This window comes from Sorex fumeus, unplaced genomic scaffold (genome assembly GCF_029834395.1).
Source record: "Sorex fumeus unplaced genomic scaffold, SorFum_2.1 ptg000072l, whole genome shotgun sequence".
In the NCBI taxonomy this organism is placed as follows: domain Eukaryota; kingdom Metazoa; phylum Chordata; class Mammalia; order Eulipotyphla; family Soricidae; genus Sorex; species Sorex fumeus.
Genome location: NW_026606129.1, coordinates 16087523 through 16115323, shown reverse-complemented (window position 1 = coordinate 16115323; position 27801 = coordinate 16087523). Strand labels below are relative to the sequence as shown.

General features: G+C 44.7%; 1 protein-coding gene across 3 annotated transcripts in view; it reads left to right on the top strand.

Annotated features, from left to right (window-relative positions):
- NEK11 (NIMA related kinase 11) overlaps nucleotides 1-27801 on the top strand; it is a 237654-nt gene that overhangs the window by 143583 nt on the left and 66270 nt on the right. For all 3 annotated transcript variants that reach the window (XM_056129480.1, XM_056129479.1, XM_056129478.1), the window contains one exon: nucleotides 17651-17811. In XM_056129480.1, the coding sequence (XP_055985455.1) occupies nucleotides 17651-17811 (161 nt within the window). The remainder of the gene's footprint in view (nucleotides 1-17650; nucleotides 17812-27801) is intronic.

Sequence of the window (27801 nt, the reverse complement as noted above, 5' to 3'; positions counted from 1 at the left end):
AAGCTCCTGTATGCCTGGCCACTGGCCACACTCCAGGGAGAGGTTTCCTTAGAGACCACCTTACTGAATTCAGGTCATTCTACGCACTGAAGAGGATTTGGATAGACAGCCTGATTTTTATACAGGAGCAACACAAAGAATTCAGTACTTTCCCCCTTATTACCTCTAGAATATTTTGAGTAAAAAATGACTCAAACTGGGCTAGAGAGAGAGAGCAGCTGGTAAGGCTCTTGCCTCGCATGCAACTGACCTCGGTTCTCTCCCCAGCACTCCATATGGTCATCCAAGCTCTTCCAGGAGTGATTCCTGAGTGCAGAATCAGGACTAAGCCCTGAGCACTGCCAGTCCCCATCCATGCCTCCCCCCTGCCCCTGATAAAAAAAACTAAAACTGCTGAAGTAACTGAATACATTCCACAATAATACACTAGACTCAAAGTCACTGGTATCTTTGGCAGAGTTTGGAAACAGACTGTCTTTCCTTCCTTTACTTAGCAGCTGGGTTAAGTAGGATGCCCCTTTTCCCTGCCCCCGCCCCCTGCCCCCGCCAAAATTCAATATTTCCAAGTCTCAGTTTTCTTGTCTATAATGTGGAGAATGATGACACCACCCAGTGTTCAGGGGTGAAGTGAGGAAAAAGCTTAGCACAGAATTTGGGGTTATGGCTTGGTGGTAGAACACTTGCCTTGTATCTGTGAAGCTCTGGGCTCGATCCCTGGCACAGCAATAAATAGTAAAAAGAAAGGGAAGAAAGCCTAGAGATTGCACAACAAACTCTCACTCAGAAAGGAAAGCAAGCTGGACTACTTTCTCAGATGACACTTAAAACCTTTGAATGGGTGATGAATAATATTTCAGTGATTACTTAGCCCCAGAGACCTTGATTATAAGCATCTTCCCATATAAATTAGGTATGATTTGGGATGTGATACTTTCATTTTCTATAGCTCTTGCATTTATGAGAAATAAGAAAGGACTCTGATTGGTTAGTTCCATCTGTGAAATGAAGGTCTTAATTCTGTGCATCTGAGCCATATTGTGGTAGCACCCAGAAAAGTGATCTTTGGCAAGTCTGCAGTCAGCAGGCAGAACTAAGGTATATCCCCCTCTAATGCACATATCTCCTGTGCTGGGTCAAGAACATCAATGTTATATGTGAAAGTCAAACCCAAGACCAGGTTCTGTCTTCAGAGCTGTTTTTTGGTCACTCATGCCAAACACACACTGGCAGCTAAAATTCCCTACTTCTTTCTCTCAGTGCATTATAAATATGTTCAGTATTAAGGAACATAATAAGAACAAGAATATACATTATTTTTCCCACTGTAGTCTCATTTGGGGCTTAGGCCAAACTCAGTAGATTAAAATACAGAGCTTGATAGGCAAAAAAACATGCATTTTTGCATTGGAAATATTCAGGTAATTCATGCAGTAATCTCAATGGAAATTTCTGCTTTGGATTTGTAATGAAATCAGAGAGCTTGTCTGATACATAGGGATTTATTCTGCATTCTCCCTTGAAGGCTGTATATATAGGTGACCTTCTGATTTTAGAAATGTTGCTCTGAATCCTATTATTTTTCTCCTTCAGTTAGAGTATAAAGAAATTTCAGCTGACAGTTTTCCTTTGTAACATTGATTTCTAAGATAAGAAAAAAATCTGTGGTCAGTTCAAATGAATATGACTTTGCCTATGTTATACAGCAAATCTCTAGTGCCTATTTCTTTTGCTTAACTAAAACTTTCCCCTGTTTATTACTGACCCCCTCCTACCCATCCTGGGTGTTAGGGCATGGGTTGTGATCTCCCTCTAACGACAAAGAGACTCCAGAGACTGCAAACAGCAAGCAGGGTTTATTGTAAGACTGGCTAGCCAGGTCCAGCCGCCTATGCAAACACGCAGGTCTGGAAGGTTGGGCAAAGACCCCAAGCTTCTCCAAAGGAGATCTTATATAGGCTTTCACTGACCGTTACAGCAGAGCCCACGCATTTCATAGCTAGTAGATTTGTAATAACAGATACTTTCCAAACCAATCCAATTAAGGGTACATCACTTCTTAGCCTATAGTTTAAAGATCAGCATTTGCATCAGTGCTAGGAATGTCCTGGTTTTTAGGGCAGTCCTGGGTCTTGTGACATGAGTCTTGTGAGAGACATCTGGTTATCTGGTCTGACTCCCACACCCCCCTTCTCGTGACTTGCAACTCTGGGCACCTGTATCTGAATCCCTTGCTCAGGGGCAGAAAAACCAGTTATTTTGCAATGCGGGTTCCTGTTAAGCTAAGCTAAATTAATTCTGGTAGTCCATTTTGGGCCTGTCCTGGGTACCCCCATTCTGCTCTTGGATTCTCTGCATTGAATGATTTGGTCACCTCATTTCAGTTTGGAATCAGAAAGTGCTGCTGATTTTGTGGTAGGCTTGTTTCACTTAGCACAGTATCTTCAAAGGGCATCTATACTGTTTGCATAATATTTTCAAATATTATGATAATAACTATAGTTTCCAAAACAAAAAAAAGTTGAGAAGAGTGGCTATGCATTTTTATTTATCTCTTAAAGTCACTAGCTTCTTTAACGACTGTCTTATCTGCTTTGCATTTAGACTATCCCTATGTTACATGTAGTGTTTGGAGAAGTCCACTGACTATTCATGAGAATGAGAATGAAAAGGCAAATTACAGTCACTCAGGATTACTCTGGAAACAGCTGAGATTTTGGCCTTTCTCGGAAGGCTTGCAGGGACTCCCAGGAGCCCTGGACCACTGGCTGAGAACTGTTGTCCAGTTACAAAAGCTAGAAGGATGGGGGCAGCATTTACTATGCAGAATGTCACAAATCATTTCTCCATTGTCCAGACCCGTTAAACAAATGTTAATAAGCTGGGAAAACAGATAATGAGGCATCAGGAGCTCTTTCACCATTAGGGGCTTCCAGGTATAAACCAGACTTCGTTTGAATTCAGTGGGGGGTGGAGTCATTAAGAAGCAGGAATAACATTGCCTGATGGCCCAGCAGCCTTACTGAACCCATGCACTTACTTCCACAGCTTCATCCACATCAGATTAGGTGCTAAGTGATAGAGGATGCAGGAGCCCCAAAACTCCTGGAGGGATAATTGTATAGTGAGTTATATGCATTTACTTACATCCCTCCCCCATAGAGCTGGGGAATTTCTAAATCTGTCTCCCAAACGCCTGACTCCAGAGCTTGCCAGGCGCAGTTGTTTTTATTGCTGAGGAATCCCAAAGAAGATGCAAAGTGTCTGATAAATTATTCTGTGTTACTCTTCCACTTTTCAGAAAACATGGTCCTCAGGGAGCTGGAACATCTGCCAGGCAACCACCGTCACAGCGGCTAAATCTCTAGCAACCAGGAGATACAGAGACAGGGATGTGTGCTGCCTGGGCTGGCCGGGCAGAGTGCATCTTGTAGTTGATTGTTCTAGACCAACATCAACAAGTAGCACATGCGGCTTTTTTTTTTCAGTTCCAGTTTCTCTTGTTGTTTGTTTTCTTGCTTGCTTGTTTTTGGGCCACACTCAACAGTGTGCTGGCCTTACTCCCAGCTCTATGTTCCGGGATCACTCACAGAGGCACTTGTGGGGGGGGGGGGGGGGGCATAGAAGGAGTCAGGGATCAAACTCAGGTTGGTCCTGTGCAAGAAAGCGCCCTGTGCACTGTGGTATCTCTCTGGCCTCGCTTTAGTTGTTTTCTTAAATGAATATACTCTTCTCTTGTTTAATTTTTTTTCTTGGGAAGATTTATTTTTAGGAACCAGAGAGATAACTTGGTGGGCTTGAGTGTATGCTCTGCATACAAGAAGTCCAGGTTCATTCCCTGACACTGCACAGATAGATGCTGAGCACTGCTAAGAGTGACCCTAGAGCACCCAGTTCTTAGCACTTTAGGGCTGGTAGTAGCTTCTGGGCACCACAAGGATCTACCCCTGCCCCCCACCTCCCCACCAAGAAAACCAAAGAGAAAATTCATTTTAGTAGAATGGCCTACTAAAACATTTGACAAAGGCACTAAAGAAGTAATGACGGCCCTCATTTTCTAGTTGAATACACAGTAAAAGTACTATTGAACCCAAATTTATATTCCTACCTCCAGGCACCTTTTCCATTCCAAAATTTATTGGAAGAACTCTTAAGTTTCCTAGAGGCATTTAAATAAGATCCTATTAATGCACCTCCTAGAGATGCAGAACACTTTTGCATTTTAACACCAGTAATTTTCCCTTCCTCATTGTTTAAAATAACCATTTTTATTTTATTAAGTGGAGCATATTTATTAATATGCTCTTTGCGCTGGGGTATTTTTAGAAACCTATCTCCAAGTTAAATATTTTAGTACTGATCATCGCCTCCTTTCTAACTGAATTTTACTTATGTTTTAAACTGCGTTTCACTGGAGAATCTTAGAGCCACTGATAAAATACTGGGCACGTTTCTCCCTTTGTGTCTCTCAGGTGTTTTGACCCTACCTTGGAGCATGCAGTTGGCTGTGTCTTCTTGACTTTGTTATTTCTGGGATAAATGGAGAGAGAGAAACCAAGAACTGCGGAGGGGAGCTAAGTTTGAGGCCGCTGCTCTGGGAGAAAGATGAGCTTGCTAACAGTTCACTGCCTCAGCACTGGCTTCTGAGGCTCCATTTCTAGGTTGCAGGAGCTCTTCTAGACCAGGTCTAAATGATGGGAGGTATGGGGTGGGGAATCTGACTGAGTGGAGGTGAGCGCAGGAGGTGCTGCTCACGGAGGTGTGTGATAGGGCCCCTGGTTAGAAGAATCACAGACATGGAGCTGGAGACTGCAGCTAGGAACGTCAGGGCCAGAGAAAGGGTCCCCAGAGGGGCTGCTGCTCCTAAAGCTCTGTCCATCCCATCTCTGTCCCTGTTATCTCCTCCTGGGGCTCAGCTTCTACCTCCACCTTTTTTGCAGGGGAAGGGAGCTCTCACAGGCTCTCAGGATCCATCTGCTTGAGGGAACCCATGCAGAACTTCAGACCATCCTGTTCGATGACTGCCCTGTGGGAGTGGACATAATGCTCTGTGAGGCTCTGTGTGGCCCTGCCCCTGCCTGGCTACCTTCCCTCCACTCCAGTGTATCCTGGAATCCCTTGCAGTCAGTGACTTGCTAATTTCTCATCTGCCTCCGTTTCTGGGGCACAGAAACAAGACTCCTTCCTAATTTGTTTTAATTTAAGTTGGAAGTAATTTCCTGCTCCAATCAGAGATCTGGCAGCATTTCTTTCTTCTGAGTTTTCCCCCGAATGAAGCTGGGAAATTGCTTTTAGTGTCAGAGATTTTGTCGATCTGCCATTTGTGTTGTGACAGAGCCCCTCTGAGGGCACCGTGTGACTCACTCCCTACAACAGTCATTGAACAGGATGGTCTGAAGTTCTGCCTGTGTTTGATTTTAGACAATGTCAGCTTGATGACAAGAGTTACCACTAATGTCATAGGAAGTTTTCAAGGGAACAGAGAACTATGTGTGCATGAGGATAAAATTAATATTTTCCTCAAAAAAATGAAAGTGAAATTTCAGGTAATATTTATACCAGCTACCAAGACAGCCTCTGGTGGATTCTTGCTTCCTCTTGCCTCTGCATGGTTCCTTCCCACACTGAACAGAATGGATCTATGTAACCAGTGGGATAGATAGTGTAGGGATCACCCTGTCTTTTCCCAGACTAGGTAACAAAAGCGATTGGAGTTTCTGCCTTACTCTTTCTCCCTCCTGAGCATTCCCGCAGGAGGGAGAGCCAGCTTCTCTGCCATGAGGGCATTCAAACAGCCTGATGGAGAGATTTACATGCCAGGAAGTGAAGCCTCCTACCAATACTGATATGAATGAGCTTAGAATTATATATTCCAGTCCCCATTAAAACCTTCATATGATTCTAACCTCAGCTAATTCCTCGACTATAACCTTCCAACAATCCCTGAGCTGACATCACCTGCTTCAGCCACTCCTATTCTGACCCACAGGAAACATGTGAGAATATGTGTGTATTTTTTATATATATAAACTTAAACCATTAGGAACAATTTATCACATAGCAATGGATTGTATGATGCATTTGTTTCGTTGGAAGAGTTCTTAGTAGTGACTTTCACTGAAAAAAGTTCACTTCCATTATTTGACATTATTTGAAATTGTTCTGTAGTCAGTGGTGGTGGGCATAATTGTTGGGCAGAAGAAGAAGCGAATGCTGGCATTTAAGAAAGAGGTGGTGCTGCTGAGTATTTGAAATTCTTCTTTTGCACATAGTATTGCATTTGTCAGTAAGTGATCAGAATAGCCTGAGAACCTTCAAAGAATGGACATATTTATACAGTCAGTATGATTTAACATAAAAACACTAGATTTGGAATTAGAAAATCTGGCTGGGGGCCTGTCACATTCAATAAAGTTAAATTGCACAAGTGAATCTAATCCTGATTTGTGATCAAAGGGATAACCCCACTGTCTCACACTGTGTTATAAAATAGGCTGAGAAAAATAAATTTGAATGCCTTCTGTGAGTTGTGTAAGGGTCAGGCCACAGGAAGGAATTGTCATAACTTACTTTACCTTTTTAGTCTAGTTCACCCTCTCGGAGAACCCAGCAAGCTACAGAGAGTATCCTGCGCGCACGCTCCCTATGGCATATTTGATATGCCAGAAACAGTAACAATAATGGGTCTCACTCCCCTGACCCTGATCACCTCCAATGCAGCACTGTTGGGAAGGACAAGTAAAGAGAGGCTGCTAGATAGACATAGAAAGATTGCATTCATCGGGGGGACATAAAGTAACAAAATATGAGATTAATACCCAAGAATAGCTGAGATCAGCACCAGGAGGATTACTCCATAGCTTAGTGGCCAGTCGGGCATTCTAGAGGAAAGGGCAGCTCAGATAGAGAAGGGAACACCAAATAAAGGATGTTTGGAGGATCCTCCCAGGAGGGGAGATGCATGTCAAAAGTAGACTATGGACTGAACATGTTTGCCACTCAATGCCTCTTTTGCAGACCACAACACCCAAAAGGAGAGAGAGAACACAGGGGATTGCCCTGCCACAGAGGCAGGGGGGGATGGGGGAATGGGGGTGGGGGGGATATTATCCATGGTGGTGGAAAATGGGCACTGGTGGAGGGATGGGTATCTGATCATTGTATAATCAAACCCAAGCACAAAAAATTGTAAATCTACAACTGTACCTCATGGTGTTTCACTAATAAAAATAATTTAAAAAAAAAAAGAGAGGCTGCTAAAATCTCAGGGCTAGGACAAGTGGAGATGTTACTTGTGCCTGCTCAAGTAAATCAATGAACAACGGGATGGCAGTAATACAGTAATATTTTGGGGGAGACACAAGGTCAGACCTTTCATAGATTTCATGGGCCATGCAGGAGTTCTGTTCAACTGGGTTTACCAGACCAAACAGATAGTACTGGGTTAAGATGTTTGCCTTGCATGTGGCTGGCATGGGTTTGATCCCTAACACCACTTATGGTCCGCCAAGCACCACTTAGGAGCCATCTCTGAACACAGAGATAGCTGTGATCCCGCATCCAAAACAAACAAACAAAACCAAATAAACTTTGGTTTACCTTGTACTCTATGATCAGACAGTATTCAACAGGAAATACCTGATTCTAGAAATCTAGGTTCCCAGGAAAATCCAGCCTTGCAGTAGAACTTCTGCACAAGACCACACAAAAGTGCCTGAACTGCTGATACTCTGATGGGCACTTCCTTGAATTAGACACTTCCATGGAGCCCTGCCCACACTCACAATTCTGGAGCGCTCTAGTGTTTCCAGGATCACTGGTCCATCTTACCCTATTCATCAGTTTGTTCACACCGATGAGCTAAGACCAGATTTGCATCTGCAAGGCTCTGCTGGCAGCTTCCTGGCTGCCTCCAGCTGCCCAGTTAACAGAGGGCTGCTGCCAGTGAGAAACCAATGTCTTCCAAGAGGATCGAAATGGAAAAGGTAAATGACAGCTCCAAGATTTCTCTGAAAAGGAAATCCTACATGGCAACCCAAGGTGTGCACTGTGCCATAAAAACAAATTGTTTGATACCTTCCGATGTTTCCTGGCCTGGGTAAATGAGAGAAGACAGCCAAAGGAAAAGCAGCGAGAGGGCAGAGCCTGCATCAGGAACGCAAGTCACAGTCTTCAGCTTCGTGAACATCTTCATTATCATCTCATGGCTGGAGTGATAGCACAGTGGGTAGTGGATTTGCCTTGCAAACGGCCAACATGGCCTACCCGAGTTCGATTCCTCCGCCCCTCTCGGAGAGCCCAGCAAGCTACCGAGAGTATCTCGCCCGCACGGCAGAGCCTGGCAAGCTCCCCGTGACATATTCTATATGCTAAACACAGTAACAACAGAGTCTCACACTGGAGATATTACTGGGCCTGCTCTACAAAATCGGTGAACAGTGGGAGGGCAGTGACAGTCCTAACACAGGCTTCGAAGCTGAGAGCAGAAAGCAGTGGTCACTTCTCTTGCTGTTCATTGTGGTCCGTGGCCCATCGGTGTCTGCACCACCGTGCGTCTCTGAGAAATGCAGAGCTATCATTCCCAGACCTGCCAGCCAAAGTCTGCCTTTCATCACGGTCCCTGAAGGACTCTCATAGAGCCTCCTCTGGCCCATTTCTCCATCTTTTCCACTAATGTGATCCTGAGAGGAGGGAAGCAGGAGAACTCATCTAGATCAGGCTCCAGCTTTTAGGCTAGTGGGTCGTTGCTATGCACGTTTGACAGAACTAAAGCCCACAGGTCTGGAGCCAGTTGCCAAAAATCGTAGAACTCAAGAGCTTCTGCTAACAAACTCAGCATCCAGACATGGCTAACACTCTCAGGAAATGCAATTGTTTTTTATTTCCCTCAGGAGGAGGGTTCATCATTTTTTTGGAATCTGGTCCAGAAAACACCAACTTGACCTACTCATGTTGGCTTTTGCTCTCCAAACTGGCAGATCAAGTTCAAAACACACACACACACACACACACATATGCACATGCACATATATGTGTGTGTGTGTGTGTATGCACTGTGCTGAAGGGAGACTCATCATGATTCACAAGATCAAAGCACAGATTGGATAGACCAATTTCCAAGTGAACTGTGGAGCTCCTTTATGCTGTGTGTGTGTGTGTGTGTGTGTGTGTGTGTGTGTGTACAGGGGGGAGCTAGACTGGTGCACTGATCAGATAACAAACAGACTTACAACAGAGCCCACTGTCCTACATATAAAAAAAGGCATTGTACTCTATTTAGCCTTCCCACAAAAAGGGACCATGAATATGCATTTGGGCTGAGAAAATCATTTCTTTTCACAGCCTCATGTGCGATGCTGCAGGCTAACCTAATCAGCACAGCTAATTTTAGCCTTCATTTGGAGGGTTACTTCAGTAAAGGTCATGGTACTGGTAGCAGCTTAGAATTTCACAGGTGAAAGAAGAAAGCCTGAAAGGGCTGTCAAGCTAAGTGAGAGCTCAATCCTACAGCCCAGACTGACTTGGAGCTCAAGCCCCACTAGCAGTGAGTGATATTCTGGATTTAGGAGGCTTGCCTACAAGTCGGGCTCTGCAGGATCCTGTGGCTGCTGCTCTCGAGGATGAAGTCTGGGCACTGGGTATCCATTATTAACGTTCTGCACGGAGAAGGTAAAATGTGGGAATCTCATAGAGAAGGAGGTTTGGCTTGGTGGGTTCTTAAATGTGGCTCTGAGGCAAGTGGAAGAGGCCCAGGCTGTAGCAGGACGAAGTTGCTGTATTTTCCCCGAGAATAGGAGACTGTTGGTGGGTGCCTGTGTCTCCTCTTCCAATTGGCAGATGGTTGGCCAGCCATCCAGCAGGAACTGAAGGGCAGAGAGGTGACATGCCCCACATTGCAGGACTTCCAAGATACCTAGTTTAATCCAACCAGGGGCTAATATATTCAGAGGAAGAACATTCTAGAACAATGCTGCCTTTTAGGCCTTTCTGTGATGATAGAAACATTCTCTAATTTTGTCAGAAATGGCTGTCAAGCCTGAGAGATGTGACTGTGCCACTGAAGTGTTGATTTTGCACTTTTCTTTCATATTAATTTCCACTTAAGTGGTCATTTGTGCCTTCTGGATGCCAAATTGGATAGAGTACTACTAGATGGACAAGATCTTTTTTATATATTTTTTTTAAATTAAATTTTGGAATCATACATAGCTGTGTTCAGGGATGACTCCTGGCTCTGTGCTCACATGGGGTTTGGGGAAACCTAGGATGCTGGGGATTGATTCCATGTCAGCTGCATGCATGGCAAGTGCCCTACCTGTTGTATAGTCTCTCCAACCTGAAACAGCTCTTGTAAGGAGGAAAGCTGGGGACCAAAGAGATAGTATAGGGGTTAAGGCACTATATATATATATATATATATATATATATATATATATATATATATGAATCACCGTGAGATACAGTTACAGACTTACAAATTTTCATGATTACATTTATCTTAAAATGATCGAGCACCCATCCTTCCACCAGTGCCCATTCTCCATCACCAATGTTCCCAGTATCCTTCTACCACTCCCACCCCATCTCCCCCTCCCCAACCTCTGTGGCAGGCACATTCCCTTTTACTCTCTCTCTCCTTTTGGGTGTTATGATTTGCAATACAGGTAGTAAGTGGCCATCATGTTTGGTCTACAGTCTACTTTTAGCACGCATCTCCCATCTCGAGCGAGACCTCCAAGCATCATTCACTTAGTGGTCCCTTCTCTATCCCAGCTGCCTTTTCCCCCTGTATGTGAGGCTGAAGGCACTTTTTGTTTTCTTTTTGCATGTGTCCAAGCCTGACTCTATCAGTGGCACCACATATGGTCCCCCAAGCACCTCTAGGCCTGACCCTTAAGCACAGACCAGGAACAGCCCCTGAGCAGACTGGGTGTGGCACACCTTCCACCCACACCAAATAAAACCACAGTGAAGTGAATCTGGAAAGCAAGAGAGTTCAAGGGGAGAAAGTAGAACATTTGGGTTACAAAGACCAAGGGCAGAGGAGAAACGATCTGGAAAGTTTCAGAAAAACACAACTGCCTGGACCCAGCCCGGGGCTCCATCAGTTGGGAATATCCAAGGACTCCCAAATTCATGGGCACAAGGAGGTAGGACTGGGCTGTGGAGCCAGATGAGAGGGGGCCTTGGCTGTCAGGCTGAAGATTTCACACTGTTCAGTCACAGCATGAGAAAGGGCCCGAGTGACTTGTGTGTATAAGGTTGATAGAGGAGGAAACAGGGAGGTGATCCCAGCCACTGAGTAGTAAACACCATCTGGGATGCTTGCTCCTTTCTCCTAGGAAAAAGTGTGTTCTTTTCTCTGGGGCTCTGTGCACGCTCTTTCCCAGAGAAAACTGTCCACTGTAACACTGTCCTCCCATTGTTCATCTATTTGCTCGAGCGGGCACCAGTAACGTCTCCATTGTAAGACTACTTGTTACTGTTTTTGGCATATGAATACGCCCCGTGGAGCTTGCCATGGGGGCGGGATACTCTTGGTAGTCTGCCGGGCTCTCTGAGATGGATGGAAGAATCGAACTTGGGTCAGCTGTGTGCAAGGCAAATGCCCTACCCGCTGTACTATTGCTCTGGCCCCCTTTCTTGCAGTTTTATGAACTTCTTATCCACACCAATAATGATGCCACTGAATGCCAGCTCAGGCCTCCCTGGCTCTGGGGTATTTGGGGTGCATGGCACACATGGCTGCCTGTCTGCACCATGCTTCTTGATTGCTGTGCAAGCCCACCTCTACCCCTCACTGGTAATCTCACCTTCTCACACCGACCTATGATGCAGGCAGAAAACCCAGCGCTTTCAGCTCCAAGTGTGTGAGAAGAAGCAGCGCACAACCTTGTCAATGCTGGTTGCCCCCACCCCCATCCCACCCCCTCCACCTCCCGCTTCCTAGAGTCAGAGTCCCTCTTCCTCTCATCTCTCACTTGGAAGATATCTGACTTCCTTCCTCTGGGCTCTTGTCAGGGATTTTTTTTTTCTAAATTCCTACCACTGGGATGAGAACAAGTAGGAGCACTAACCCTTTGTCTCTGCCAAAGTAGTAAGAAGGATGGTTTGTGGAACAGCTGGTGTGTGCTGAGATCTGTGCTCACTGAAGCGTTGAAGTCTGAGCAGGAGGCAGAGAAACTGGCGGGAGCAGACAGTGCTGACGTCTGTCTGACAAGCAGCTCACTTCAGCAGTAGCTGTTGTTTTCTAGAAAGTCTGAGGAGGGCATTTTGGAACATGTGAACAGTGACCTCGTTACCATCTTGCGAGTTTTCTCTTTGCAGGATGTTTGTATGATTGCATAAAAGCTGAGAGTCTCTTAGGTAGCACAGTAGCTCTGATCCAAGGTATTTTATTCTGAAGGTTCACTTCAGAAATCAAATGAAATAATTGCAAGGTATTTTGATAATGTCAATTTGATATATACATTTGTAATTGTCTAATATTTCTCTTTCTTCCTGGCTTTGAGCATTGCAGGCAGAATTAAAACCCACAGGTCTCTGGTAGTGTTCTGCAGGGGCAGAGCCTAAGGTGGGCTGCTAGTGCTGGAGGGTTTCCGGCTGGGAGAGCTCTGGGGTTGGGTGGTGTAGGATGGGACAGTGGGCGGGAGTTGAGAAAGGATTGGGATGTCAGCTGGAGGCAGCCCCATTCTGATCGATGGGGCTCTGGGTCCGAGTGACGTCACCGCCCAGTGAGTCTCTCTTAGTTTTGGTCTGGGCTCCCCTGGGTGGGGCTGAGGCATAACCTTCTCAGCAAAGAAATTTCACGATCTGAGGGCAAGTCTCTGGCCACAGGAGCAGAGAAAATCTGGTCACCATTAGCAGCTGTCATTGAGCTGAACAGTGACAACTTAAATGTTCCCACGTGGAAGTCCTGATTCCCAGAGTCTCAGAGTGTGGTGGTCCTTGGCCGTGGGGACATTAAAGAGATGATTGGTGTAGAATGAGGCTGTGAGTGGAGGCCAATCCAATCTGACTGATGCCCTTCTATGAAGAGATTAGATGCCCAGAGAGTCCCCAGGCCCCCAGGGACCGGCAAATCAAGAAGGAATCAAACCATCTTCACCTCCAGATTGGGTGAGGGTTGGTTAACTTTCTGTGGTTAAGCCACCCAGAAGGTGACATTTTCATATGGTGGCCCTAGCTGACCGATCCTCCTTGCAGCCAATGCACACAGTTTAGGGCACGTCTAGTGTAAGGGTGTGGGGTGGAGCAGCCACTGTTCTCTGCACCCACTTATAACAGAAAGCTCTGCATAGAAGTGACACCAGGTTGCATAGCCAATGCTAGACATGGGCCAGCTGGACACAGGCCAATACTGCACCTCAGACGGGCCCAGACCCTGATTCTCTCAGTTCCCACCTCGTTCCTTCTGGAGAGTGAGATGAGGCATGTGCAAACATTATCCCCAGTAACAGCTTTTATGGTGTTCCTTTCCTCTGATCCTAATTTTTGACCCCCCCGAGCCCCACCCTCCATGCCCCCACACATACAACAAGGAAGCCCTGGGTCTTCTCCAGCAGGTCTTTTACCTGGTTGTGTTGAGCTGCTGCAGTTTATTAATCCCTTATTAATCCCAGGCCTCCTCTGCATAAGAGAGGACTGTGTTTTTATTTAAGATGCTGGTATTGAACAAGGAATGAGGCCCATCTCTCCCCCAGTCTACAGTAGCTCTTTAAGGAAAGTGAAACATTCTGGGTGTTGGTGCCATGCCTCTGAGCCCCATCATTCTCCATTTGCTCTGTGACTTTCCAGCACAGTTGATGGCGATGCGCCAGCAGGCTCAAGCATTGTGTTGCTCCCCTGTAGGTTCAGCCCAGTATCTCCTGCCCCCTTCAGAATAGCAGGAGAGGGGATGAGGAGGGAGGGCCTCTCTGGGCTGCACGATTGGGCCTGTAGCATTCAGAGGTTGAAAGATGTGCACTTTTTATGGGTGCTTCTAGAACTATCTAGAGGTGTGCTAGTGCTTTTATCTGACCTTGTCTCATTTAAAGAGCAGAGGTCCTGAGAGTAGCTGTCTCTGGAAACTTGTTAGACTAGACCTATTTCAGGTCCCAGCACAGACGTAGAATCCAGGAGCTCTGTATTGGGCTTGCCCTTTCTCTCTCTGATTTTTTTATTTTTTTGGTGTGTGTGTGTGTGTGTGATTTGTTTGCTTGTTTTCTTGGACCATATCCAGTGATACTCAGGGCCATATCTCCTGGCTATTCACTCAGGGATCACTCTTGGCAGGCTCCAGGGACCATGTGAGGATGCCAAGATTTGAACTTGGGTTGGCTCTGTCACTTACTCACATGTGATAGGAGGAGATTCGCCTGAGTCTCAGGTGATGCTTCTGTCAACAAAGAGCACCCCTGAACAGAGTGCTTCTCTTTTGCCCCAGCATAGATTCAAAGCCCTTCATCCAAGCAAGGCAGTACGTTGGATTCCTTATAAATTGCTCATACATTCTTTCCTTCATGCTCGCCCTTGCCAGGGTAGTAGAAACCTGGAATGCCACCCCAGCAGATCTGTTACACTGCGAGAAAATTAGAGCTATTTGTCCCAGACCATTTTTCCTTTAATGACAGGAGTTTTAAAGCCCAACAAGGTTGCCAATTGGGCCTGAGTGCAGAAATGATGACAGACCTGGGCTGGAACACTTAGCTTTTCTTTTGACTTTTCCCACTTCTGAGCAGCATAAAATTCATGGTGTTTACTGAAAAAAAGGGGAAAAAAAGTACTGAAGATGGAATCTTCCCATTCTGATGGCTGGTTCAGTCTTTCATGGCTGATGGCATTTCTTTTCTGATCACATTTTCCTTCCTCTCCTTCCCAAGACGGGGCCCTGGGTAGGAGCGGGAAAACACCAAAACTCATTGTTTAGGGAACCATATTATGTGAAGAGGGATTTACTATTTCACACTGAAAAGGTTTACCTCTATTGTAAAGCTGTGATCTGGCTCACAGCTTATTCTTGTCAATAAAGTTTTATTGGCACATGACCACAGTCATTGTTTATATTTGTTTCTCTTTTATAAAAGACTGGGTGGTTGTGAAAGAAAGTATGCAGCCTATGAAGCCTACATTTATTACTACTTAGCCCTTGACCAAACAAACTCATTATTACCCCCTGTGCTAGAGAGAATCCAAATGGAACCCTGAAGAGGAAGGGTAACGGGAGGTCAGAAGGGTAAAACGTTCACAGCTCCCTGCACAGCCCAGTGGAAGGAAGGCTAAAGGAGTGATTCCTTGTAGCCCACTTGACTTAGGGACCTTATGGATTTTGATAATGCCAACTTGATATATATATTTGTGATTGTCTAAATTTCTATTTCTTCCTGACTTTGAGCATGATAGAACTATGGAGAAAAATTTAACATTATGTTGAATGTTAGTAACTAATTTGGTATATGCCATAGGCATAAACTATTATTTCATGTTCAGAGCAATTCTGTGAAATATCATACCCCCAATTGTACATATGAGAAGACTGAAATATAAGCTTCAGTAATACCTTTTGCTATGGAGCTGATATTAGAGCCTTGATTTAAATGCAGGCCTTTTTAATGCTTAAGTCAGCATACTAAAGCCAACATACTTAACTTCTCATACTGTGGATTGAGAAATCAGGTTAGTGAATTGCAACCAGATTTTTTTTAAATCGAAAAGAATGGAAAATGCCAATGTGTCTCATATAGTATGGATAACTTTTGATGCATGAAATTTTGTTTCAATGACAAGAATTTGCAATATAGATTTGCATTAATACATTTCTGTCTATTTGGAACCAGTTGTTTCTTAGTAAAGTGTGAATCCAGGTATTCTTGTCTGAAGATGCTGTTCAGGGAGATGGAGAGAAGAAGGGAGAGCAAGAAGTGTGATGAGTAAGTGAATGAGTTATGAATCACTGTTATAGAGAGTGGGGAAAGGAATGGAAATAGGAGGAAGTAAGGGGGAGAGACTGGACAGTTTGTTGACACAGATACAGAGATGTGGGGAGAAAAGGGGAGAAAATCAATTGATTCTGCCCACAACTCCTCATGCCAGGGACCCCTATTTGAGGGCAGCCTGGAAACCTGAACCTTCCTTTCCACTGGCTTCAGCATTCTGTTCTCCTCTTTCTGTGTTCCTCTTGTTATTCTGAATGTACATCACACAGGGATTTTTATTAAACGTATGTTCAGATCGTCTGTTTTTCCCAATGCCCAGGTAGAAATATAAAGACTGTGTTGGAGTCAACAAGAGAACGTATAAACCCCCAGGACACCTCTTCCCACAGGACTGGCAAAGGCAGTTTTGGCTGTGCTAGTTATGTTGGTCCTCTGAACTGGGGAGTTTTGATTCCACTCTACTGCATATTGCATGTCTGTAGAAAACCAAGGATAGCAAAGTCTGAAAAGTGCTCAGTTGTCAGGGAATTCTGCATCCATTCAGCATTTTCTTTTCAAACTATTCTGGTGTCAGTTAATGAAAAGGCAATTTTTATAGTGGTAGAAGTTGCATTAACATTGGTATGAAGTTTTCTCAAATGTGGATTTTTCATTAGAATCATACTATTGAGTCTTGTAGTAGTCTATGCTATTATATTTCCTTCTATCAGTGTTACTAAAGAAACAAGGTCCTCTAAATACAAGTCTCTTGCCCAGGCTCTCATTTGAGAGGAGAAAGAGCTCAACTCAAACCTTGAGTCTATGACTCTAAATCCCCAAACAAGGGTACTCAAACAAGGGGTTTAGACTCTCCCCACTAAACAGAAAGCAACAATGCAATGAAAAAAGGCTGTGTGTACTTTTAAGAAATTCTGTATTTTAAGCAGTCAAGAGTATGGGTCTAAGCTCAAGATACCCACAGTTTTGCTGTGGTACAAGGTGTCCTTATATAACTTCTTCCTCTTCCCGAGGATATATCTCTGTTTCCAGCTGTCATTAGTAAATTGCGATTCAGATCACTATGATGGCTCTTGTGTGCTCCTTTCTCAGCCTTTCTTGGTTGAAGACCATTGTAAGTACCAACTATTTGTTGTAGTCATTTATTAGCATGTATAGAAGTAAGTACATAGGTCCCCAGAGTGAACGCCTCCTCCAAATCTTTCCTAGCACAATAGAAAGGAATTGTAATGTTTTTCCAAACCTGCCCAAACCCCATTATTCTAGTGTCTGTCTATCTTGTCACATCTCACCACCAGTATTTGCCTTTAAGAGGACATTTGCCAAAAGAATGCTGACAGAGTTCCAGTCCGGCTGCCTCTCCAAACATGTTCTGTGGACACTGCAAGCACATTCTATGGTCAGGGGGTCTTATCTAGCTTTACTCCTGCACCGTCTCATTTGTACTAAGGATCAAGCATCGAAATGTCAACACTAACAAAGTGATCATTCCTTCTTGTTTCATGGCCTCACGCTTCCACATTCAAAATATGTTTGCAACTACTGTCACCTCTCCTTTTTGCAGCTGGTTTCCTTTAGCTGTTTATTATGTCCCATAGGCAGAAAGCTAAGTCGGGGCCCTGTCCTCCCTTGGAGGCTTTATCCACGCCAACAAAGCCTGCCTCTCCAGGATAATCTGGGAGTTCCTGCCCTCATCGTGATTGTCATGATTGGAGAAGCATGACACTGATTCTTTATTTCAGAGATCCCAGAAGACCCCCTCGTGGCAGAGGAGTATTACGCAGATGCCTTTGATTCCTGTTCTGAAGAGAGTGAGGAGGGGGGAGAAGAAGCATTGTTCTCTGGATTGGAGGAAGAAAGCAGTGAGGAGGAGCCCCAGCTTTCCTACAGAACAAACCAACAGGTACCTGCAGCTTCCCCCAAGGGAGACTGTGAAACTGTCCGAGGTGCTGATTTGTTATGGCCTTGCCCGCCGGTGCAGAGGGACTAGGATTCTTACAAAGGCTCCAAGAGATACTCTTAGTCTAGAGAGTGTGGGCCGTATTAATGAGGGAAGGGCTAGAACAACCTGTCCCTAGGGGGTGTTGGGGAGCAGCAAATACATTCCCTGTTGTTTTACTTTTACACTGAGAAGCACTCACATACAGCAATTGAATTAAACAATGTTAGCAGGCAGAGGGATTTTTTTAAACTTTTGAACTGAGTCCTGTCTTCCCGTTGTTCATTGATTTGCTCGAGCGGGCCCAGTAACATCTGCATTGTAAGACTTGTTGTTACTGTGTTTGGCATATCGAATACATCACGGGGAGCTTGCCAGGCTTTGCCGTGCAAGCGAGATACTTGCCAGGCTCTCCAAGAGGGGCAGAGGAATTGAACCTGGTCAGCCAGATTGGCCATGTGCAAGGCAAATGCCTTACCCTCTGTGCTATCACTCCAGTCCTTTTAGAATTTTTAAACTTAATTTTTAAGAAAGTATTGAGTCACCATGAACTACCAAGTTACAAAGTTATTCATAATTTAGTTTCAGTGTTCCAACACCAATTGTTTCACCAGTGTCCTCCCTCCCCTGGCCAGGGATACTCCCATCAATATGGCCAGTTTCCCTACCAGGCACTTTTTCCCTTTTCCCTTTTCCTTTCAGGCACTGTGGTTTGCAATACTGTTACTGAAAGAATATCATGCTTTACCTCCTTTCAGTACCCAGTTATCATCCAGAGTGACCACTTCTCCTATCGTTGTCATAGTGTTCTCTTCTCTCTCCTAACCTCTAAGCCAGTTCTCCTGCCCTTTGTTTCTATCGCCTTTGGGAATTATTCTTCTACAATGTTTCATTATATCCTGCAAATTTAGTGAGATCTTCTGTGTCTGTTCCCAGACAGGGATTTTTAAACACAGATACTTTTATTTCTGGTGTTTATATTAGAGTCACATTTATGTTATACAAATTAAATTTAGGGATGAGATAGCACAGTGGTAAGGCGTTTGCCTTGCATGCAGCCAACATAGCCGACCCGAGTTCGATTCCTCCACCCCTCTTGGAGAGCCCGGCAAGTTACCGAGAGTATCTCGCCTGCATGGCAGAGCCTGGCAAGCTACCCGTGACGTACTCAATATGCCAAACACAGTAACAACAAGTCTCATGATGGAGAAGTTACTGGGCCCACTCGAGCAAATCGATGAACAACGGGAGGACCGTGAGACCCAGAGATTCTGGACCTTAGTATATGTTCTTTTTGACTCTTTCCAGACTTGGGAGGGGTCCATCCTCCATATAGCATGGAAGACAGGCCCTGGCCATAGGACTCTCTTCTTATGGCTCCATCTGGGCCACAGACCCAGAGGAGCCCTGGTGTGGGATATGTCTCTGGGATATGTGTCTATAGAAGAGGGAAGGAAAAATCAAGATCATGTGAAGGGATGGGTAGATCTCTCTTGGTAGATGTATGCTCTTCTGTGTCATTTTTTTTCTGAGGTTATAACCTGGTAGCATTTCCAGTCCTAAATGGCCGGAAGCTTTGAATTTAGAACCAGTAACTCATAAAACAGACGTCAATTCAAAAGCTCTGAAATCAATGGAAATGCAATTCAGGGGGATTATTTTTGGAATGAAGAGAAGGCCAGTGTGCATTCCACTTACAGATTTGTATTGAAGACTAAAGAATACATGATAAAAGGAACTAAAACCAGTAAGGAGCATTCTCAGATCCTACATAGGGAAGGAGGGAAGGCCCAGGAGAAGAGAGGCAGAATGAGATAGAGATGGGGCAAAGTAGAAAAAGGATGAGTGAAAGGGAAGGAGGGAAGGAGGAAGAAAAAAAGAATGAGAGAGAGACATTAAGGAGCTAAAACTTAAGAGAGAATTAATCTTTAATTTTTTAAATTAGGAAGCATTTCAAATCAAAATTTTAGCCATTCATAGCACAATCTAAAATGTTTTTAATACATTAAAATGGCCTCAAATAACCACACAAATAAAATATGTGGCAGATACTACCTTTTATGGCATATATGGCAAATTGAATTTGCTATTCTTCTAAGAAGGTCCTGTTGTTAGAACATGGCTTTGGAAATCCAACTGCCTGGATCTGAGCCTGAGCTTTGTCAGGTGTGGGTTGTGTGATCCTGTGTAGGTTTCTAAACTCTACTCTGTCTCAGTGTTCTGAACTGTAAAATGGGAAGATAGGGCCAGAGGGAGAGTACAGGGATTAAGACACTTGCTTCACTTGCTTGCCATACTCACGGCAGAACCCAGTTTGCTCCCTGGCAGGGCATATAATCCCCAGAGCACAGCTGTGGTCTCTGAGCACTGTAGCACTGTCCACTTTAGCACTGTCCTCCCGTTGTTATCAATTTGCTCGAGCAGGCCCAGTAACGTCTCCATCATGAGACTTGTTGTTACTGTGTTTGGCTTACTGAATACGTCACAGGTAGCTTGCCAGGCTTTGCTGTGAGGGCGAGATCCTCTCGGCAGCTTGCCGGGCTCTCCGAGAGGGGTGGAGGACTCTAACCCGGTTTGTCCGGGCCGGCTCGCTGCCCGCAAGGCAAACGCCCTACCGCTGTGCTATCGCTCCAGCACAGAGTCAGGAATAAACTCAGAAAACTGTAGGTGTGACCCCCCCCCCCCATAAAAAGCAAGCAAATAAACAAAAAACCAAAACCTGTTCAGGAACCTCCCTGTGTTCCAAATGAGAAAACAAAGTTTTTGCGAAATATCTTGCCCATGGCTACCCAACTCGGCAGTGGTCCGAGCCATGCCTCAGGCCCACATTGGCCCAGGTTTTTCTTAGTTGAGGCCACAGCATTCTCCTTCCCCCAGGATGCATGTGACATTTGGGTCCTGGTGGGTATTGACTTCTCCTATCATTACGGTTATTTTATTAACAGCACACAGTTGCCGATCTACTTTGCAATGAGCACTTAGCATGGCAGACCCAAGGGCTGGGCACTAGTCCCTGTGAGTTTGGCGCAATTGGGCGCCCCCTGCAGTCATCTGAGATTGTCTTTTCTGCCCCATTCCCCTCTCTTGCCCTTGAACCCCGACGGTGCCAGGGCACACTGGAAGGATCATGAGACCCACCCCTCTCATGTGGGTTTTCAAATCAGAGTGGCTTCCCCTTCCTTCAGACAGGACAACAATCACTTTTCTGCTGGAAGGAGTGATTGCAGGAAGAAAAACAGTACAGGCGTCATTAGGATCGATCATGGGGATCTCTGTGATCCCCAGCCCAGAACAAGCTATTCAGCAGTGGGAGCACCAAGCACAGTTTTGTGAAGCACCTAATTGCTGTTGATTGTCAGAAACATCTCTGCCGTGATTAGCAGAGCAGTGATGCCACCATTACTGCCAGCCATTTCTCATAGGGTGTGTGGTTACTGAGGCAGAACTAGCCTTGTCCATCCCAGGGGATTGGAGTTTATAGCTGCTGTCATCACAGGTGCCGGACGATACTTGTGGGACCTTTGAGGGATATGTTTTATGTACTCTAGTGGACACGTTTTAGGACCGCAGGCTGGTGGCGGTTTTCAGTGTCCTCTCTTTTCTGCCTTGATCATCACTACCTTCTGCAAGACTCATGGTCCCATGCAAACCTGGGACACACAGCAGGTGTGTGACCCCTCACCAGCCCCTCAGCACAGACTCTTAATGCCCTTTGCCCTAGTCGACAAGTGTTTTCAACAGGCTCTGAGCATGGTGCTTGTTCTTGCTAAGCCAAAGGGCTGCTCAGACCCACTTATGATAGTGTTTCTGAGATGTTTTGTTCATGTCCCCTCCATCCTCCTTTGATTCTGAAATTCCCTTTACACAAGAAAGGATCAGGAGAATCAGAGATGAGCTTCTGCTTGAAATGATGCCCCCTGAGCAGAGAAAGGAATCCATCCTCTGAGAACCCCTAAAGGGGAGATGCCTCTAAGAGAGTCTTCTGCAAACTGGGGAATCATTCGCTTAATCAGATCTTAGTCACTAGAACTGTAAGAGTTAACCTCCCCAAAAGCTCCACTGGGTGCCCCTGACTTTTTCTGCAACATCAGTTCAGGTCCTTGTGAAGCAGATTTAAGTACAGAAGCAGAAATGAATGAAAAATGCCTGTGGCATAGGTGGGAGAAACCCAACTATGATGGGGAGGGAAGGAGGGAGGAAAAGAGGGAGGAAGGAAGGAGAGAAGGAAGGAGTGAAGGAGAGAAGGAAGGTGGGAAGGAAGGTGGGGAAGGAAAGAGGGAAAGAAGAGGTTAAAGCCTCTGGCTGCTATACAGTTGGAAGAGATCTTAATCAGGCCTATTAGAGTGCCCAGGCTCAGCTGCCCATGATAGGTATCCAGATAATGGAAAGGGACTGGCCTTGGTATTTCAGGAAGACCAGACTCCCCTCCAGCCTGCTGGAACTCCAGACACAAATGACAGCCAAGGGAGTCCCAGCCTCACCAGCTCATAAAGGATGCACTTACCAAAACCTCGGTCAGGCAGGCATCGCACAGCCCTCCATCAGCCCTGCGTTCCTTTCCCTTCTCTCTACTCCTTATATTTCCAAACCCTCATCTAGAACACCTTCCCAGTTCTGCATTGGTTCACTATTTGTGGATATGGCTTTCAGAAGAAGGGATTACAACTTAGTGAATCGATTTTGCAGGAAAGGAACTGTGGGATGGTTGCTTGGATGGTTTATTTGCACATCACAGACTTGAGTGTTCTGGGAAAGTGGTTCTCAGCCTTTGTGCCGGCCAAGCTTCCCACCTTATTAGCTTCTGCTGGCCCCTTGTCCTACCCATTGGCCCCCAAGTCCCATGCCATTCCCCTTCCCCATTTCACAAAATTTTCACCTGTGACCCCCACTTTGGAATATCGTGTCGTTGCTCTATTGAGGTGGAATGAATGAAGGAAGGAATGACCTGTCAGTCCTATGCCGTTATGCCCAGGCACAAATAAATCAGAACAACTGAAAGAGGAAGATATTGATGTGATACAGGAGAGGAGTATTTGGAGTGGGGCAGCAGCATGAGGAAGAATTATTGGAAGATGACTGACAATGTCCTGAAAGATACAGAAAGCTCTTTAAAGGGATTTGGGAGGGAGTGTACACAGAGCGGAAGAGCATGTACAAAGATCCTTCCTCAGGGAGGGGTATATCAAGTCCAGGCCCCACAGAATGAGGGTAGAGATGGAAGGGTTGAGACCAAATGAAGCTCTTTCTGGAATGTCTTTAGGAAGCAAAGTGGACATCACTGTAAGTGAAAGACCAATCCAGGCTGAGGAACAGAATATAAACTGAAAGTCCATCTATGGGCACATAAATCAGAATAGCCATGGTTAGTGGGGATTGGCTGGGATGTTTGGAGATACAAGAGCAGTTCTTTATCCATTTGGGGTAGAGGCCCCATGGGTATGACATTAAAAAATATATATGTGGGGCCTGAGTGATAGTACTGTGGGTATCAATCCCTGGCATCTCATATGGTCCCCCAAGCACTGCCAGTAGTGATTCCTGAGTGCAGAGCCAGGAGTAATCCCTGAGCATTGCCAGCTGTGACCCCCCAAAAGCATATATATATGCATAATATACATATATATGCATATATTCAATTGCAGCTTAAGATCTTGGCAGTTCACCTCACCATAAAAAAGTAATATATCATCATCAATGTCATCATGAGAAAAAGACTGCAAAAACTAAGTAAGATTTTAAAGCTCATCTAAGGTGACTTAAAGAACTCTTGTAATTAAATAAGACTTTTATTTTCCAGTAGAAATACTGGCATAGAAATTTTACCGTATATTGGACCGTATATTGGTCAAATTATATTTTCAAAACAGCATCCTGTCAACTTTCAAATTAAGGAGGGAATTTTATTTTAGATACCTTATGAGATTTTATAATAATTCAAGTTATCTTTTACCAAGGTCATTTCTTTTCCCCAAGGTTCCATCTAGATGTTCAGGTTGGAATTTTAAAGGAACAAATGAGGCTTGTGATTTGCTTGAATGACAGTATCTGGGGTTTAGTTTTAGGAGCTAAAGTTGAAAATTGTAAGATGCTACGTAGCTGGATTGGGCTAAGTCTTGTAACCACATTTTTGGCTTCCTTGTTCTGCTGTGGGGTATGGGCATGAGAGACTTTGAGAATTTGGTTCCTTGTATCTTCTTCAATGTGTTAAATTCCAACAAAATAATACCCAGAGATAATATTCCTGCAGAAGAAAAATGAATGTTCATATTTTCAATTGTTTGTGTTAATGAGGTTTTTTTTGGTCTTTTGTTTTTTGTTTTCCAGGCATCAAAATTCTCTAATGAAAGCAATAGTAAGTTGTTTAGGAAAACAATAAAGCGCCTGGAAATTGCAGAACATTTTTTAATAAGTCAAAGTGTTCAGGACATTAAAAGTATTAACTCAAAGCTAATATTTTAATTGAACTTTAGATTTCTAGTGTGAGCAAGATTCACAATATTAAAGTATCCAACTGAGAAGACTACAGTACACGTGATTCTTTTAATTGAGTTTGGTTAACCTCTCTCATTTATCACAGTGTGTCTAGTATTGTACTTAGCACACCTTACTCTCTTAAATATTTTTTGACTGCAAGCAAGAGTAAAGGGGACATTTTACAATTATTTTTAATATAGTCATATATAATGCACATATTGATATCTGTGGCTTCAATGGAAACTATACAGTTATATCTCCACACACACACACATACACAAACACACATTCCACTTAGATTTTTTTTCTTTTATTGAATCACCTTGAGATACACAGTTACAAAGCTGTTCATAATCAAGTCTTAGTCATACAATGTTCCAACACCCATCCCTCCACCAGTGTATATTTCCCACTACCAATGTTTCCAGTTTCCCTCCCACCCACCCTTCAATCTGCCTCTATGGGCCACTTAGATTTTTAGTGTAAATCTAAGCAAAGATATGATATCAGGTTCCTTCAGCAATGCAGAGAGGAAGAATACTTTATACCCTATTGGTTTTTTTTACATGAATATAACAGAGTTCTAAAATACATCTGTATTGTGACCAATTAGAAGTAGATGAGATCATAAGTACCAGAGTGATAGTACAGTGGATAGGGCATTTTCCTTTCATGCAACTGATTGAGGTTTGATCCCCAGCACCCCATATTGTCCCCCCAAGAATTTCCAGGAGCACTGCCAGATGTAGTCCCCCAAAACCAAAAAAAAATACCCAAAGGAAGAGAAAAAAGCCAATCTCTCTTATTTCCACTAATGTACCAACAGGAGCACACCATATTTGATGAGGTATAAAGTAGAAAGCAATCCATCTTGGGGATAGAAAAAATATATATATATATGCACACAAAGCACAACCTTAGAGAACATTTTTGTAATCTCTTATATAAGGGCTTAATGGCTCCAGGGTGAAATAGAACAATCTCCACACACTTTCCTCTAAGGAAATTTTTTGGATCATTTTTAGTAGATTATTCATAACAGGGCTGGAGCAATAGCACAGTGGTAGGGCAACCTTGCATGCGGCCAACTCTGCTGACCAGGGTTCGATTCCTCCACCCCTCTCAGATAGCCCGGCAAGCTACTGAAAGTATCTCACTTTCACAGCCAAGACTGGCAAACTGCCCGTGACGTATTCAATATGCCAAACACACTAACAAGAAGTCTCACAATGGAGACGTTACTGGGCCCGCTTGAGCAAATCGATGAACAATGGGAGGACAGTGCTACAGTGCTATTCATAACAAGCCATATACAATAAATTATTAAGGTCCTGCTTGGGGGCAGGGTTTGGAGATCAGGGCAGAAATGTTCGAAATATGGTGGTGGGAAGGTATAATGGTGGTAGGATTGGTGTTAAAATATTAAATGTAATAAATTATTGTTAACAACTTTATAAAAATAAAATAAAATTTAAAAAGAAAAGAAAAAGAAGTATATGAGATTATACTCGCTAAGAGAAGGCAACCAGCATCTTTGATGCCAAATGACTCCCTGTTAGCCTGGTGGGGAGTTTGCTCTCTGAGGAATATTTGGGAAGTTTCAAAGACATGTTTGGTTGTAAACCACCTGGAGGGAGGGGATTTGCCTTGCATGCAGCTGACTCTGCTGGTCAGGGTTTGATTCCTCCACCAGGGAGGGTACAAGTAGTGGGCAGAGGTCAGGGATGCTGCCAAACATCCCACAGTAGAGGACCATGATTTGATCTGTGGCACCATGTGGTCCTCTGAGCACCTTTGGGTGCATCTGGGGTGCCCCAGGTCATCCCCAGCACTGCAGGTCTCAAATAGCACCTTATCCTTAGGCCCTCGAATTGAACAGCACCTCACCCTCACGCCTCACATTGAACGGCCGGCAAAGAATCTCTGAGACGGGCTCCAGACTCCCTGAACACTATTTTTGAGCTCCAGGTGAGCAAAGATCCTAGTGTTTAAAAAAAAAGGTAAAGGTAAAGGCCCTCCCGTTGATCGTCGATTTGCGAGCGGGCCCAGTAACGTTTCCATTGGAGACTTTGTTGTTACTGTGTTTGGCATATTGAATACTCTCATAGCTTGCTGGGCTCTCCAAGAGGGGCGGAGGAATTGAACTCGGGTCGGCCACGTTGGCCGCTTGTAAGGCGAACGCCCTACCTCTGTGCTATCGCTCCAGCCTAGTGTTTAAAGAAGAGGAAAATTGACTGGAGCACGTTCTTGTGATACACAGAAGCAGGATTATGCAGGGCCAGGCAAGCCTGCCAAGCCTGGAGTCTCTCTGCAGGGAATCTGGACTTCTTTCCTGTCTGTGATTAGCAACCGAGTCACAGTCGTTCTCCTCCTCCTCTTTCTCATCTTTCTCCTCATTGCCGTCCTCCTCCTCCTCTTTCTTCTGTTTTTGGTTTTTGGGGTCACACCTGGTGATGCTCAGGGCATTACTCCTGGCTCTGCACTCAGGAATCACTCCTGGTGGTGCTTGTGGAACCATATAGGAGGCCGGGACTAAACCCAGATTGGCCATGTGCAAGGCAGATTCACTACCTACTGTACTATCACAACCAAATCACAGCTATTCTGAGAGACATGCATGAAACCAAGCAGACAGAGAAGCCAGGAGGTTAAGGTGCATTCCGGGCTGGAGTTGGGAAAGATTACTCTGAGTCTCATTGTTCATTTTGACTGTGTAACTCTCTGTTCTCTACGAATTCCTCAGCCTATGGTTTCTGGCATCCAGCTGCTGGTGAAGAATGTACCTTGTAGGGAAATGGAGGTAATTAGCTGCTGCAAATTAGCAGATTGGAGCTGGAGTGGGTAGGGTGTTTGCTTTGCAGTGACAAACCCGGGGTTCAATCCTCAGCATTCCATATGGTCCCTCGAGCACTGGCAGGAGTAATTCCTGAGTGTAGAGCCAGAAGTATCCCCTGCACATTGCTGGGTAAGATGACAAGGAAGGAAGGAAGGAAGGAAGGAAGGAAGGAAGGAAGGAAGGAAGGAAGGAAGGAAGGAAGGAAGGAAGGAAGGAAGGAGATCGTTGTTGTGCAGTGCTCACAAGTATCTGTGGGCTGGGTAAGATGACAAGGAAGGAAGGAAGGAAGGAAGGAAGGAAGGAAGGAAGGAAGGAAGGAAGGAAGGAAGGAGATCGTTGTTGTGCAGTGCTCACAAGTATCTGTGGACTTCCAAGACAGTCCCAGCACCCTGGGCTCATGTGCATTTTCTTCCTCTCAAAATTATTAGGTTGTTGCTGCCCCTGAAATGGTGGGCTAAGCCTGCTGCCACCTTCCTTTCAACATACAAGTAGTATTTCATAAATCTCTCCTGAAGGGGGTACAACTGTAAAGACAATACACACAAATGATTGTGTATGAGTGTGTGTGTGTGTGTGTGTGTGTATTAGTGCACATGCATGGAGATTGGGTTTCATCTCCTGCACAAGAGCTGGTTGCCTGGACC